Genomic DNA, 15545 nt, shown 5'->3' with positions numbered 1-15545 from the left:
TCAATGGTAAGGTCCATGACATGATAACGATATGTTACCGTAAACCTTGCATGACAGTTTTTTTAACCAACGTTTGCCCATATTTTTAAAGTTTATCAATTATAAGAATGACTACATCTTAAAATAAATAAATAAATATTGTAAAAGTATTGAAATATATATTTTTCTCTAAGAAATTCGATCAAATGAGCACATTTTATATTTAAATGGCGCTTGTTATGTGTATATTACTGTAGCCCAACCAACCATAATGCATGTGGTACGGTTAATTTGTACACGAAGCTAGCGACACTGTATGAAAAATAAAATACAGAAATTGGTTGCTGCAACGTTATTTCGATGGCGACAGTAGAACCCAAACTCATCCTTTTATTTAGCGGGAAACGCAAATCTGGAAAAGATTACGTGACGGATTTGATTCACAAAAGGTACTATTGACATACTGTTTTCAAACCTATCATCGCCGAATTGAATACTCTATCACATGTTATATTCGTTTAACAATGTGGTTTATGTATAATTTCTATCAGACTAGGTCCAGATGTATGCTGTATCTTGCGTCTCTCGGGGCCTCTTAAACAGCAATACGCACAGGTTAGTACTTGTGTACAGTTGTGCTACATCATCCTGGTCGATCCTCGGTCTGCAGACTTGTGTTCCAGCTAATACAACACCTAATTCAGATAATCGATCAGACATTAAGTGCTGGGCAGGAACAAAACCTGCATGCCCAGTTGGGTCTACAATACCCACTACTAGTGAATGGAGGAACACTTCCACTGTCTCTCCTTATATTACCCACTATGCCTACAGGAACATGGATTGGACTTTGATGAGCTGTTGGGAGCAGGTGAGTACAAGGAGAAGTACCGTGCTGACATGATCCAGTGGGGTGAGAAGCAGAGGGAGAAGGACCCAGGGTTCTTCTGTCGTGTGGCCATCAAGGCAGCCCAGCAGCCTATCTGGGTAAGATAACAAAATTCTCAGTTGATCCACTGTTATAGGGAAACGCACTACAAGCCAAGTCCCGCCACGTACAATTTATGTCAAACGCAAGTCTTTGAGTCAGGTCTTACTTGCTATTACAAACTGACCATCTGCATATTTAGTGTTGGTGAACCTAAATCAGGCACTGCCTGATGCGCAGATGAAGCATCATGTATTTTCCTCTACCATTATACTTTCTCTGTCTATTGTGCCCCAGATTGTGAGTGATACGCGGCGTCTGTCCGACCTGCAGTGGTTCTGGAGGGAGTATCCTAGTCAGTCTCGCTGTGTTCGGGTGGAGGCCTCAGAAGAGACACGGAGGGAGAGGGGCTGGGAGTTCACAACAGGTGCAATACCTACACTGATAGCATAATTAGTGGTATAATAATGTTCTTTACTTTCAGAGAAATACAATACCTCTTCAATGACAATCAATTCAACACCACACCCTCTCTCTCTGCAGGAATAGATGATGCAGAGTCTGAATGTGGGCTGGACCAAGGAGTGGATTTTGATTGGATAATCAAAAATGAGGGCGATGGATCACAACTGGAGGAGCAGCTTGCTACTGGGCTGCTCTCAATAGCCAAAGAAAAAGCAAAAGAGGACTGAATTGGAGGGGACATTACACAGCTGTAGGAACTTGCTAAAAGCTCTTGTTGGAAAGTGTAGTTGGGTATACATTACACTATTTTCTGTGAAAATCCTAGAACATCTTTGTTACACTGAGGAGCAGCAGAAAGTGAGAATATGTAGTAATTATTTCTGTGTTCTGTACTATCAACTAAGTAGCAGGGCAAGAATATTCAAATCTGATCAAACACCCAAACATGTACGGTGTGTATATTAGCACTGACCGATATGTCAATTTACATGGATCACACACAGGTAACTGTCAAAATAAAACACTTGAGAAAATAAAGGATACAAAGTATATTGAAAGCTGGTGCTTCCACACAGGTGTGGTTTGGGAGTTAAGCAATTAAAACATCCCATCATGCTTAGGGTGATGTATAAAAATGCCCAGTAGCCCATTATTTTGGCTACCATGGCTAGAAGAGATGTGACTGTCACATTCATCCAATAAACTTCAACACTAAGGTGCATTGAAACTTTTCTGGTGGCTCAATGCCCTATTAATTCACTATGTTGGGGTTTCCTTTATTTTGGCATTTACCTGTACTTAGCGATGTCCTCAACTCAGGAGGCAAATGTCATCAAGACCTGATGTGCAGATGACTTAATCTGTACCTGTATAAAAGTGTCATTGTGCCATTTAGTTTTTTTTTTTTTTAAATAGTCTTAGATTGTAAAATAGGCTACTAGAAAGTAGAGTTTTAGTTGTAACTAGCTAGACGATTAACTGGACACCTGAAAACTGCACATACGCTGACCCATGGTAAAATTAGCACAATACTGCATTACATATTCAACAGAATTAAATGTACTAGACACAGACATGATCAATGTTCTAATAGCAGGGTAAGTGTTAGTTCGTAAAATATTTTAAAGTAGACATGAGGGAATCAATGTTCACATTTTAAAAGAGCAACTCCATAGCACTCAATTTCTAAATTAAGAGTTTATTGGAGTGTTGTGTCAAACTGAAGAAAATAAATAAAAAATATATTTGGGAATGTCAATACAAATCATGGTTCTTTATTATTTTTAAATTGTGTCCATGTGTGTCATGATTATTACAATGAAAACATTACTGGTAACAATGTTTACACCCTTAGCGTCAAGTGAAAATTTCCAGTTAAACTTGATGCAATACTTTACTTTTTATTTCTTTAATTTTATAAGGTTTGCAGTTCACTTCATTTGCAGAAAGAAAAAAAAAAAGTCTATACTGATAAGTTTAGATAATACCCTTCTGTCCCTTCTCCCTATTCATTGGCCCCTATACTTCCATTTTGGCAGTGGAATGCGTAGTGATTGGCTGATCACTCCCCTCCCCCACATCATCTTATCGGAAAAATAACAATTAGTTTAGAGGACTAAGGCTGCAATTGGCTAGAATATCTGCATTCAATTCTGTCTGAAGCTTTACGACATTTATATCCCTTCAATGACCTACAACTCAGTCACAATTACATTTCCTGATCTTGAAGGGGGAAGTTAACTGGGAAAAAAACCGTTCAGTTTACAGTAACAATGGCCCTTTTTGGAAAATGACTCCAGATAAAAACAAAAATACAAATGTCATGCAACTGAACAAAACACTTCTCCCTTATAAGAAATAAACGTCACCCCCCCCAGCCCATACTTGTAAATTAACACAAAATACTTGACAAAGATAGCACAGTTGTGGACCCTCTGGGTATTGGCACAGTAGAAAAGCAGTGCTTGTGTAAGGATGTTCCAGCAGAAGGTGAGTGGTTAGAGGGGGACAAGGTTGAGGCGATATGTTGGTAGGGCAAGTGGTTCAGATGGGGATAACAGAGGGAGAGTTTGTGATCAAATGGTGGTCCCATTCCAAAGGGAGACATAAGTAGGTAAGAGTTACTACCCTCGCCACCTTCATATGTTCCAGTGGACACCAAATATCCCCGTAACAAGGGTTGTTATCAGAAAGAGAGAGAAAAGCCTCATTGTATTTAAACGCTTACGGCTAAACAGCCAAAGAAAGATCATAGGAATGGCCTCAAACACAAATCACACACCTAAGCTGGAATGTGAATATTAGAAACCTGTGAGACACTTAAGATGTGGGTGCTTGAGTAAATGTTGCCCTTTTAAGACTAAAAGAATGCTATGAAGAGGCTATAAAAAAAAGTAAAAGGGGGATGCTCATCAGGAGAGCATCCGCAGATACTGGGGTGGAATGTGGGAGAGGCGGTCAGCCATTTTAGTCTACTGGAGAGAAACATTTGGCTAGGTGTGGACTGAAGTGCTACCTTCACCAAAAAACAATGAACAGCCCACCCCCACGCTAAACAGTCAGCCAGCACAGACAGAGAGACAGGGCCATAGGTGAGGGGGTGGAGCAGTAAGAGGTGGTGGTGGAGGGGCCAGTAGCCACTCAGAAGCTGTTGAGGTCCTCCAGGGTCTTGTCCAGGGTGGCGTGGATGTTGACATTCTCCTCCTTGGCGTTGGCTAGCGCATCTGTAAATCACACAAAGAAAGAATGTATGATAAGGATCGTCCTGGTGGTGAGATGAGGACGTAGGAAGCAAGGCATTGAGATGTTAAAGTGGTGTTTGAGTTTAAGAGGTCTACTACACTATAGTGGCGCAACGCCAAGGGCAAAACCATGTCAATCCACATGACAAAACCTGATGGCATCAAATCAGTACATGACTACTTTGAAAACAATAAATCACATACATAAAAACTCAATGTTAAACAAGGAATGAGTTCAGCTGTAGCTGACAGAAGAAGTAGGACATCTATTTCTGTAACTCCAAAAGATAGTATAGCACCTGGTCAGATACTGAAGTTGGAGATCCCCATTAATACCAGGGGTCAACAGATATCAGAAAGTGCTTCCTGGTAATTCTAGCAGTACCTCAAAAGGGGAACTTATACCAAACCATAACATTTGAAAACAACTTCTCTATATATATAGTGACAAGCCAAATATGTAAGCCTTAATCTAAAACAACACCCAGGGTGACTAAGGTAAATTCTATGCCATAGCTCATAATTCACAAGGTCTCCATAGAGTAAAGAGAGCCATGTTGTATGCTATACATTATGGAGGTTTGGTATCACCAGAGAATAATTCCCTATTTAAACTACAGTATAAGTCACCTTGAAACAAACACAGCCCGAGCTACTGCATGGCCTTATTTAGCTCTGACAGAGCGAGAACATGGCAGAAATTTGTAGCATGACGAGATCTGGGGCGGCAGCGTAGCCTAGTGGTTAGAGCGTTGGACTAGTAACCTAAAGGTTGCAAGTTCGAATCCCCGAGCTGACAAGGTACAAATCTGTCGTTCTGCCCCTGAACAAGGCAGTTAACCCACTGTTCCTAGGCAGTCATTGAAAATAAGAATTTGTTCTTAACTGACTTGCTTAGTTAAAAGGTCAAATAAGTCAAATTAAAAAAAAAATAATCTACTAACATTAGAACATTTCATTAAAGAAGTCTGACCTGTCAGCTACATTTAGGCCTTTAGCAGACACCCTTATCCAGAGCGACTTACATTCAACTTCAAAATCAAAACTTCAGCACATTTCAGACATGGAATGCAACGTGCTATACAGAAGAAAAAATATATATAAAAGCTGAAATATTTACTACATAACAAGATTTTAAAAAACGACAAACTCAACTAAAAAGCACCCTAAGGAAAGCTAAGCTAAAAATGTGTTTTAAGATATGTATTCACCTTATTTGTTGGCTATGTAACAATTGTTTACCTAACGAACAGTAAGATATGTCCTGTAAATGCTTTGTTTTATGGTCTCCACACTAACACCCTGCAGCTAGTCTGGGTGTTGAGTACATGGGTTCTACTAGAGCTAGTTTGAAGCTGACAATTGATTTGTGTTGGTGATAAAAAGCTAAAAGCTAGCATTCTATAGATAAGATGTGGTGTGTGTGACTCGAGAGACAGAGCCTGGAAGAGTTAAGAACAATGCCTCATTGTCTCATCTTCCTGGCATCTGGGAAACTAAAGACTGTCCTGTGTAGATAACCAAGGTGGCTTATGGGAAGGTTAGAAGTGACTGATTAAGCAAGCTTGGTATCAGCTATATAAAAAAACTGCATCATCTGTAAAGGCTAGACTCTCAGCCTAACAGTCAGTCAAGACTGGTGGGCTGACGGTCTCATTATTGCAATAATTAATCAATATTAAATAAAGATGATTGTTTGAAGAAATGACAAAGACCAAGTCTCTCTCAGTACTGCATTTTCACAACAGATATTAGATACGTCCACAGTTTCAGCACCCCTCAGGTTCTCTGGCAGGCTATTCCAAAGGCTGGGGGCATAATAACTAGAGGCTGCCTCTCCATGCCTCTTGGTCCTAGGCTTTGGGATAGTTAAAAGGCCAGATGACCTGAGGGACCTACTGGGTACATAACTTAAAAAAGCATGTCTGACATGTATTGAGGTGAACAATCGCAGATTGACACAAACCCAATAGAATCTTAAAATGTATTCCAAAACTCACAGGCAGCCAGTGCAGAAACCTTAAAACCGGGGTAATGTGTGCTCTCCATCTGGTCTTGGTCAGTACCAGTGCTGCAGTATTCTGTATGTTTTGCAGTTGACCAATGGCTTTCTTGGGTAGACCAGACAGGAAAGCAATACAGTAGTCAGACCAATCAAATTAAGGTAGTGAAGTAAGACAACCACGTCAGTAAAAACGGTCCTCAAAGCAGCCAACAAAAGTCAGTGCTAGTAAGGAAACAAGTCCAAGTGCTAGAGTAAGGAAGTACAACAGTAGTGGGGTTTTATTTTGCTTGCTATGAACAGGTTTTGTACTGCCTGCATGGGACAGCAAGTGTTATACTTATGACTTTAATTCACAGCATATTGGTTGATATGCTAGTATGGCTATCGTCGCCAGGTTTCTCAACATGTAGCTTTATTTGGTATTCATCACAACGTTAGGTCGGTAATTTACTAGCCAAAGTTGCCTAAACATTTTTTTATTAAACTGGAAAGAGACTCCATGAAATCTTGGCTGGCTTGAACAAGAAATATATTTTTAAAAGCATACTAGCAAAGTATTCACTCAGCCAGCTTCCGCTTAAATTTGTAGCCAACCTAATTATATATTTTTTAACTTGCAGTAGCACAGTCACGGTGCACTAGATGGAAACAATGACTACATACATACATACATACATACATACCAGTCAAAAGTTGACACATCTACTCATTCAAGGGTTTATTTTTCTATTTCCTACACTGTAGAATAGTAGTTAAGACATCAAAACTATTAAACACATGGAATCATGTAGTAACCAAAGTTAATATATTTTATATTTGAGATTCTTCAAAGTAGCCACCCTTTCCCTTGATTACTGCCAAGAGTGTGCAAAGCTCTCTCAACCAGCTTCATGAGGTAGTCACCTGGAATGGGTTTCAACTAACAGGTTAGCCTTGTTGAAAGATAATTTGTGGTATACAGAAGATAGCCCTATTTTGTAAAATACCAAGTTCATATTATGGCAAGAACAGCTCAAATAAGCAAAGAGAAACAACAGTCCAACATTACTTTAAGACAGGAAGGTCAGTCAATGTGGAAAATTAAGAACTTTTAAAGTTTAAGTGCAGTTGCAAAAACCATCAAGCCCTATGATGAAACTGGCTCTAATGAGGACCGTCACAGGAAAGGAAGACCCAGAGTTACCTCTGCTGCAGAGGATAAGTTCATTAGAGTTAACAGCCTCAAATTGCAGCCCAAATAAATGCTTCAAGTAGTTCAAGTAACAGACACGGCAACTGTTCAGAGGAGACTACGTGGAACATGCCTTCATGGTCAAATTGCTGCAAAGAAACCACTACTAAAGGACACCAAGACTTGCTTGGGCCAACAAACAAAAAAAAAAAAACAAACAAGCAATGGACATTTGACCGGTGGAAATCTGTCCTTTGGTCTGATGAGTCCAAATGTTATTTTTGGTTCCAACCGCCATGTCTTCGTTAGACGTAGAGTAGCTGAACAGATCTGCACATATGTGGTTTCCACCGTGAAGCATGGAGGAGGTGGTGTGATGTGGGGGTGCTTTGCTAGTGACACTGTCAGTGATTTATTTAGAATTCAAGGCACACTTAACCAGCACAGCTATCACATTCTGCAGCGATGCGCCACCCCATCTGGTTTGAGCTTAAATGGGACTATCCTTTGTTTTCCCAACAGAACAAATGACCCAACACACCTCCAGGCTGTGGAAGGGCTATTTGACCAAGGAGACTGATGGGAGTGCTGCATCAGATGACCTGGCCTCCACAATCAACCGACCTCAACCCAATTCAGATGGTTTGGGATGAGTTGGACAGCAGAGTGAAGGAAAAGCAGCCAACAAGTGTTTAGCATATGTGGGAAGTCCTTCAAGACAGTTGGAAAATCATTCCAGGTGAAGCTGGTTGAGAGAATGCAAAGAGTTCGCAAAGCTGTCAGTCTTTCTCCCTTGGATGGAAACAAATCATTTGGTAATAATTTACTTATTGTCTACAAAAAGGGGGGGGGGGGGGGAGTACCCGAATATACATTTTATTATATATTTATCAGACACCATTTATCTCTGCTGAAATGCAGGTAACCTGCCTTTTCAGGGAAATTTGATACACAACTTTATTTTAGTTGTGGGTGTTCTGATTTCTTTATGGAATCGCTGAATGAGTGGATGATATTGATATACCAAGACTTTATGGCAATGTTAGTAATGCTTATTCTGTCAATCTGCGATTTCTACATACATTTTTTTGACTTTGGCTAAACCTATTGATTCTTGAAGAATATAACTTATGAATGCCTTATGAGCGTACTATAGCTGGCGTACCTCATAACCCAAAATAAGCTTGTTTTACTCCAGTGTTAACAAACAATAATTGTAAGTAACCACTTATAAAGCCTCAAAACATGGTTAAAACTATGATTTTGATATCATGGCTGGTCAGTCCTGACGTCCATCGCTCGGTCTTATGATTTTGAAAGTGGTTGCATCTCTCCAACCTCATCCCTTCATTTTATTACCCCTTTTTCCTCCCCAATTCCGTGGTATCCAAGTGGTAGTCTTGTCCCGTCACTGCAACTCCCGTATGGACTCAGGAGAGGCGAAGGTCATGAGCCCTCCAAAACACAAACCCAGCCAAGCTGCACTGCTTCTTGACACAATACCCGCTTAACCCGGAAGCCAGCCGCACCAATGTGTCGGAGGAAACACCGTACACCTGGCGAGCGTGCATGCGCCCAGCCCGCCACCGGAGTCGCTAGAGCGCGATAGGACAAGGACATCCCGGCCCGGCCAAACCCTCCCCTAACCCAGACGACACCGGGCCAATTGTACGCTGCCCCATGGGTTTCCCAGTCGCTGCAACAGAGCCTGGACTCGAACCAGGATCTCTAGCCTTAGACCCCTGCGCCACTCGGGAGGCCCAGCCTCAACCCTTCACCAAAACAGTGGTGGGGTGACTAATTGTTGGAACTGCAGATGTTAAGAATAACTTCTTTTTTTTAACGAATTCTTTGGTGTTCATTTCAAAACCAAAATGTTGCAAAAATCTCAGCAGTACCTTTATACAAAATTGCACCATTGAATATTGTGATTGCGATTTTTGGGGGGCTATAATTATGCTATGGTAATATTATCCCAACCCTAATGCATTTATGTCAAGATAGCAAACATAAGACTGTAATAAAAGGTTGTGTATTTAGTTTTGGTGTGTAATGAATTCTGTAGATTTAAGTCAATAATTACCAAGTTAATATCTTGCATTATGACAGTCATTGCTCATTCGACTCATTTTGTGCAACCACAGGCATGTCATTTTGATGGCATTGAATAGTCAATTTTAGGCATCTTGTCAAACTGCTAACTGTAGCATTAGCTGTACAATGACAATGCTGTGTGTACTGATACTGTATTTTGATTACCAACACTGAACTAGTCACTATTACAGGCTTTTCCGCTTCAGTAACAAGGATGAGTGAATTTATCTACAAATAATAAAACATTCCTGACACCAGGTCACATTAAAAATACAATACTTGCACAACTTCAATAATTAGTGCACTGACCAGGTTAATGTGCTACCAACATATCTTTTAGGGTATTTTACAAATGCAAAAATTCTATATTTGCAAGTTTGTATACTTAGTTCTGACAATGTAATAATTCCCCTGCAAATCTGTTTTGAGCTTTCCTCTTTTGGGTCACTTTATAAGACGTGACTCGGAAGGGTGAACATGAGAGAGAGAGAGAGAGAAAGGTAAGGGTCTGTTCCACACCTGTAATCTAGGATTACACAAACTTGGTCTGCAACACTGGATCTTTGAGTGATCACCAGGACATATTTCAAAAATCTGTGTGTCTGAGGGTGTTATGCCTTTGGTGCAAATTCAAGAAATGCAGCTAAATCTAGCCTAACATTCACTCAACGATTTTAAGTACTTATTGTGCCCACATTAATGCTTGTAATAACATTTTCTTGACCAGAATACCTCCAGTCTTAACCCCTTATTTTCGGGGGGGGGGTTGCATCAGACGACACTGACCCACCTTTGGTGATGCAAATCCATGCCAAAATGCATAGTGGAGCGAAACCAATGAAACCCAGACAGTGTGGACAGCCAAAAACCAGTGAACAGAGAGAGCACAGACAACAGCCAAGGCATTCTTTTCCCCCTCTTCATTAGGTACAGAGAGACAGTCACAAATACAGTGTGTGAACATGAGTTTGTCAGAGACTGAGCAGTGCAGTACAGTACAGATAGGAAAGGAGTCCAGACAGATGGAGAATAAAAAGAAAGACAGTAACACAGAAACTCAGCCAGCGTGCTGGCCACAACTGGGCCAATGACAAAGGGAGATGAGAGAACAGTCCAAAGAGAAAGAAAGAGACAGGCACTGGTGACTAGGAGGAGGGTATGGTTCTTTCTCTCTAGAAAGGAAAGGGGGGGGGGGGGGGGGCACACAATCGTTGTGGCAGTTCAGGCAGACCGAATTCACTGGGTTTTCCAGAAATCTAACGAGTCCAATTTATCTGAAATAGAGAGACGGAGCAATGGCAATTTAACACTTCAAATAATATGGTTATTGTTGTCATGGGGGTGTAAACTCACAGCAAACCTGCAATCCATGCAACTCCAAAACACACTATGCATGACCGGAGTTTAATGGCAACTCCACCAATTTTTCAGACTCATTTTTATTATCTCCAGCACAACACCAGTGTCAACATGTGAAAACAGCACATTTAAGTAGTTAAAAATGTAAAGTTCTACCCGATGATAACATCAAAAGTTAAGTGATTTCCAAACAAGGAGATTCATGTTGATGTGGAGAGCAAGAAAATACTTTCCCTTGGGCTAGAAACTCACTGGTGTGTTTTACTTTTATTAATCCTGTGAGAAGCATCATTTTTTTTAGGACCTTTAACCACAGATCATAGAAATGCACCATTTTCACATATGTAGACACTGGTTTGGTGCTGGAGATAAATGATGTTTAAGTGGCGGAATTGCCTTTTAAGTGTATTACAGTAGAACACTGGGATACTCAAACTTGCAATTGAATTAGACTGAAAGAAATTGCCCAACAAAACAAGCAGGTAACATACACACAAGCTGCAAATCAATAGTTCCAAATGGAATCCATGACCTAGACTAGAGTCAAACGCATTGATTCCCTTAAAAACATAATTTGTGTCCACGGTTACATGTGATAGTGTGCGAGCCATATCTACATAAAGTCTGTGTTCGTGTCTTGTGCCGTTGCCAAGGTGACAGCTCACATCCGTTACTTTGCAGAAGTGAGTGATAAGATATCAAGGGGAAAGCTCAACGTCTCTGGATACATTCTTCTACCACTGCAGATTTACTTGTAGCTACCATATGCTTGTATCCATCTACAATGTGCCCATCCCTAGTCAGAATAAAATGGTATGTGTGCATGGTAGGTTATGCCTCAATACATTTTTTTGTGTGATACATTTTCCGGCACAAACATCCAAAGGCTACCAGAGCACATTCCACTACAATAGTTCCCTAGCAACTCAACTTGTACCATCCTCTTATGACAGTCTGCATACTGTTACTGAATCATACTGTTATTAACACACTCCAGTCCAACCCACACCAGAACAGGCATCTAAATGAGTATTTACATGGAGGTCATGTCATTGAGGGCATGGTCCAACTCCTCACTAATGGCTTTGTACTTCAATTTCTGTGCATAGAGCTCATCTGTGGGCACACAGAGGGGGAGAGGAGAATGCCAAGGGGGATGAGAGAAAGACAAAGCCAGAGAGAGGGCACAGGAGGGAGAGTACAGTTTTTAACACCTTGTGTGTGAATTACAACAATGTGGAGAGTGAGAGTCCTACCTTCCAGGTCATCAATGGTCTTTTCCAGTTTGGCCACTGATCTCTCAGCAAACTCAGCACGGGTTTCAGCCTATGGGAAAGTAAAACAAGTTTATTAAACCCCCCACCACAGTAATACAGGCACATACCACAGCATCAGTCATCAACCATTCAGAGATTCATGATAGGCGTTTCTGGGGAATCTCACCTCTTTGAGTTTGTCGGTCAGGATCTTGATCTCCTCCTCATACTTGTCCTCTTTCTGGGAGTACTGTAGGGGACAAAGGAAGAGAAAAGCCAATCAGAGAACCACACGTTTGGGACACTAGGGAGTCCTCAGGCTTATTCAGGACAGCACATCAGAGCGTTCGCATAGAACAGCCATGATTCTTCTGTCATGTAGTAGAAAGATGGCGGGACATCTGCGACTGTAATTAGGAACAGATACTGACCTGCAAAGAAACCCCCTGGGAAGGGGGTTGGCCTACAATTAGGAGAAACAGATTCTTATTATTCCTCATCCCTTTTGAGTACTCAGTCTGGTCATTAGCTTTTAAATGTGGCTGCTGTACTATGAGTGTGTGTGTGTGACGAAACAGGTTGCCAGTGGCAGCTCTACCACCACAGACAGAAGGGGTAACCCAGACAAGTCGCGGGGCTATCCGTTTAGCATGTTCACCACCAAATATGGTGGCGGGAGGAAGTCCAGTCCGGGAAGTGAGAGGATGGAACTAGGTGAAGCTGGGACGACATTTGTTCCCAAAACTAGAATCTGTTATGGACACAGTGCAAAGTTTGAGACCTGACGCTTTGCCAAAGTTAAAAACGTGCGTTGTTGGGAGTGCAAGGTCAAATTAAGTTTGTGCACACTTCAGAGGGCGTGTTCCCTAATGGAAATATATACTACAACGCACCAATAAAATCTCACTAGTACATGTTTGGCCCACCTCCTTGCTTGTTCTGCCCACTACGCTTAATTTGCTCCCACTAAACGACACAGATGAACCATCTTTGGTTAGTTATAAATATCTTTGCTACCACCTTTGTGCAGACCGAGCTGCAACAGTGCAGTGGGGAGGCATGGGCTCATCAAGCTGTGAAGCTTTTGAGAAAAGGAGGCATGTAGACTGATAGTGTGACTCAACATGCCTGAGGAGTTAGAGCTGGACCGTTTTTCTATCTGTGCAGCTTTCAATGCAGATAGAGTTTGGGTGGGAGAAAAAGAAGAATGAAAACAGGCTTCTCTCGTCAGATGACATCATTGGCAGACACTCGTTTGGCAATGGGAGTTTGCTGAAAAGGCCTCTTTCTCTGAGCTACAGAGCGCTGGTGTTGTGCAGTAGTGTCATCACCCTGGGGGGGGGGTTTAGGGGAGATGTGGGTTTGCATTCTTGCAGCTGCAAAGTCAGGGTGTGGCCTCTTATCCAGAAGACCTTAATGATTACACCACAGCAGACAACCACCATGCAGACTCCCTCCCTGCCCTGAAACGCCTTAGTTAGAACCAGTCCTGGTACCCCTCAGATGGGAGAAAGAGATGGCTGTTCACGATTGAGGAGTCCCCGGTGAGCTGGTTTTGATGCCTGCTCATATGTACTTCCTCGTTCCACTTTTTAATGGCAACAGGAGAGAACATCTGTGTGTCTGGATTTTCCTCAGGGTTGGCGAGCCTTCTAGAGCTGTTAGAGTACTTGTCTACATTCCAGGCAATCTAATATCTGACTTTGTTGTTGACTGGGAATTTGTGATGCTGGCAGTTTGATTGGTCGGTTCATCCAAACAGAGATCAGCTTATGGTGCACATGCATGTGGTTACGGGAGCAGGAACCAAACCGGTTCTGGGGGATGTCTGAAACACAACTGACTTGCTGTGGGAGTGACACAATGCCAGACACCATTACAAGGCAAACAGGTCTGCCTCTACTTTGATAAATTAAGTTGATTACACATGACATTATAGACTAAAAACAAGCATTCTGTAGCATATACCAGTACACATGCTTATTAAAACATTACGAATACTTATCCCTTCTCAAAGGAAACCAAACGTTTCAAATTCAGGTTATGCACAACATCCCGGGTTATGGTCATCATATTGTAGTTAGACATTCACCAGCAACACTCATTTTCCATTCCCCTCATTTCAGTTCAGTAAGACTTTTAGGTGGTCAATGGACCTGTAGTTGTCTCCAGGACTGGCCTGGGTGCAGTTACGTTCAGTTCCAAACAACATGCAGGTTTCCCCTCCCTCCGTCCTACCTTCTCAGCTTGGGCTTCCAGGGACTTTAAGTTATTGCTGACATTTTTCAGCTCCTCCTCCAACTCGGCGCATTTGCTGCAGTATTTTGTTTTTTTTGCGTTTCATTTGGGGTTTTAACAGGGTGTGGGAATAGGGGGATGAGGAAGAGGGAGTGAGGAAAATGAGGACAAAGGTCAATGGATAAGGTGGGGGGGGGGGGGGGGGGGTAAAGAAAAGACGTGACAATGAACAGGGGAATTAGAGGGTGGGGGTAGAGACAACAGACGGAGAGATTTACAAAGAGAAAAACAAGGAGAGAAAGGCATGAACTTTAACCTCAGAGGAATGGGACCCAGACCATGGCCATTCTAACTACAAACTAAATAATATCCCAACAATACAAAGCATAGACTTATACAAATCCCTGATAAACCAAGGGAAAATGTTCGTGTTCAAGTACTCTTAGTAAACGTGGAATATGGAGAGCCTGTAGGACTCGATAAAGCTGGGTAAATTCATGCGGATGATATGCAGAGAGTTTGAGAAGGAGAAGTGAAAATGAGCACACATGAGAAGGGGAAAGGATCGCGGAGGCAGCGGCTATACAATTACAGAGGTCAATCATGCAGCCAGATGAACGCAGGAATTTATGTTAGCGAGGGTAGGAGGACTGAAAATCCCTGTGAGCATTCCTGGTCCTCACAAACCAGGTTCAGAGGGTCGTGTTTATGGACATCTGTAATGAAGACCCCAGTTAGACCCGTCGAGGGTCCCCATAAGGCACCATTCTGTGTCCTGTAGTTGGTAAGAACAGGGAGAAAGTACCTTGTCCTCAGAGGCCTGCAGGCTCTTCAGTGATTGGTCGAAACCCCTCAGCTGCTCCTCCAACCTCCGGGCGTTGCTGTTAGTGAGTGGGGTGGGGGGGTGGGTCACATGACACAGAAGCACATGCAGAAAGAGAGCGAAAGAACGAGAGAAAACGGACAGAGAAAGACATAAGATGGAGGGAAAGAGAAAATGGTAACCGACAAAGGGACATGTCGGTATGGTAAACCCACGACACATACATACACACACACGGGGGAGAGGACAGATTGGATATTGTCATGGTACTGTTACGGCATTCCCACTTTTATGCTAATGACAACGTGCTAGTCCAGTGTAGTGCCAGCAGACATTTGAATACATATTCCAGCTATACTACAGGTAATTACAAAAGTAACAGTATCGTTCTGTTGCATCGTGAATGCAGCAGATAAACATTAGAAGCACCTCCAGTTTACTGTTCAGTAACAACAAATCTTCAAAACATGTAAAAGTAACATAAAA

At 42.0% G+C, this 15545-nt stretch overlaps 2 protein-coding genes across 9 annotated transcripts in view; one reads left to right on the top strand and one right to left on the bottom strand.

The window, feature by feature from the left end:
- The first annotated feature begins 231 nt into the window (after nucleotides 1–231).
- pmvk (phosphomevalonate kinase) lies at nucleotides 232–2820 on the top strand. The gene is made up of 5 exons (XM_014161489.2): nucleotides 232–428; nucleotides 531–594; nucleotides 814–966; nucleotides 1205–1334; nucleotides 1451–2820. Exons 1-5 carry the CDS (start codon nucleotides 340–342, stop codon nucleotides 1597–1599), a joined length of 585 nt encoding a protein of 194 aa, XP_014016964.1. The 5' UTR covers nucleotides 232–339; the 3' UTR covers nucleotides 1600–2820.
- LOC106580396 (tropomyosin alpha-3 chain) overlaps nucleotides 2625–15545 on the bottom strand; it is a 26440-nt gene continuing 13519 nt past the window's right edge. For 2 of the 8 annotated variants that reach the window (XM_014161413.2, XM_014161457.2), the window contains 5 exons: nucleotides 15042–15117; nucleotides 12186–12248; nucleotides 11999–12068; nucleotides 11780–11858; nucleotides 10289–10657 (listed from right to left, as the gene is read on the bottom strand). In XM_014161413.2, coding sequence (XP_014016888.1) covers nucleotides 10654–10657; nucleotides 11780–11858; nucleotides 11999–12068; nucleotides 12186–12248; nucleotides 15042–15117 — 292 coding nt within the window. In that variant the 3' untranslated portion in view covers nucleotides 10289–10653. Of the gene's footprint in view, nucleotides 4096–10288; nucleotides 10658–11779; nucleotides 11859–11998; nucleotides 12069–12185; nucleotides 12249–14236; nucleotides 14313–15041; nucleotides 15118–15545 lie in introns of those variants that run through there. The other 6 variants (XM_014161408.2, XM_014161449.2, XM_014161440.2 and 3 more) reach the window with 3 other exon arrangements.

This window comes from Salmo salar, chromosome ssa02, assembly GCF_905237065.1.
Source record: "Salmo salar chromosome ssa02, Ssal_v3.1, whole genome shotgun sequence".
NCBI classification, from domain to species: Eukaryota; Metazoa; Chordata; class Actinopteri; order Salmoniformes; family Salmonidae; genus Salmo; species Salmo salar.
Note: the sequence above shows the minus strand (reverse complement) of the source record. Positions and strands in the feature narration are given on the sequence as shown.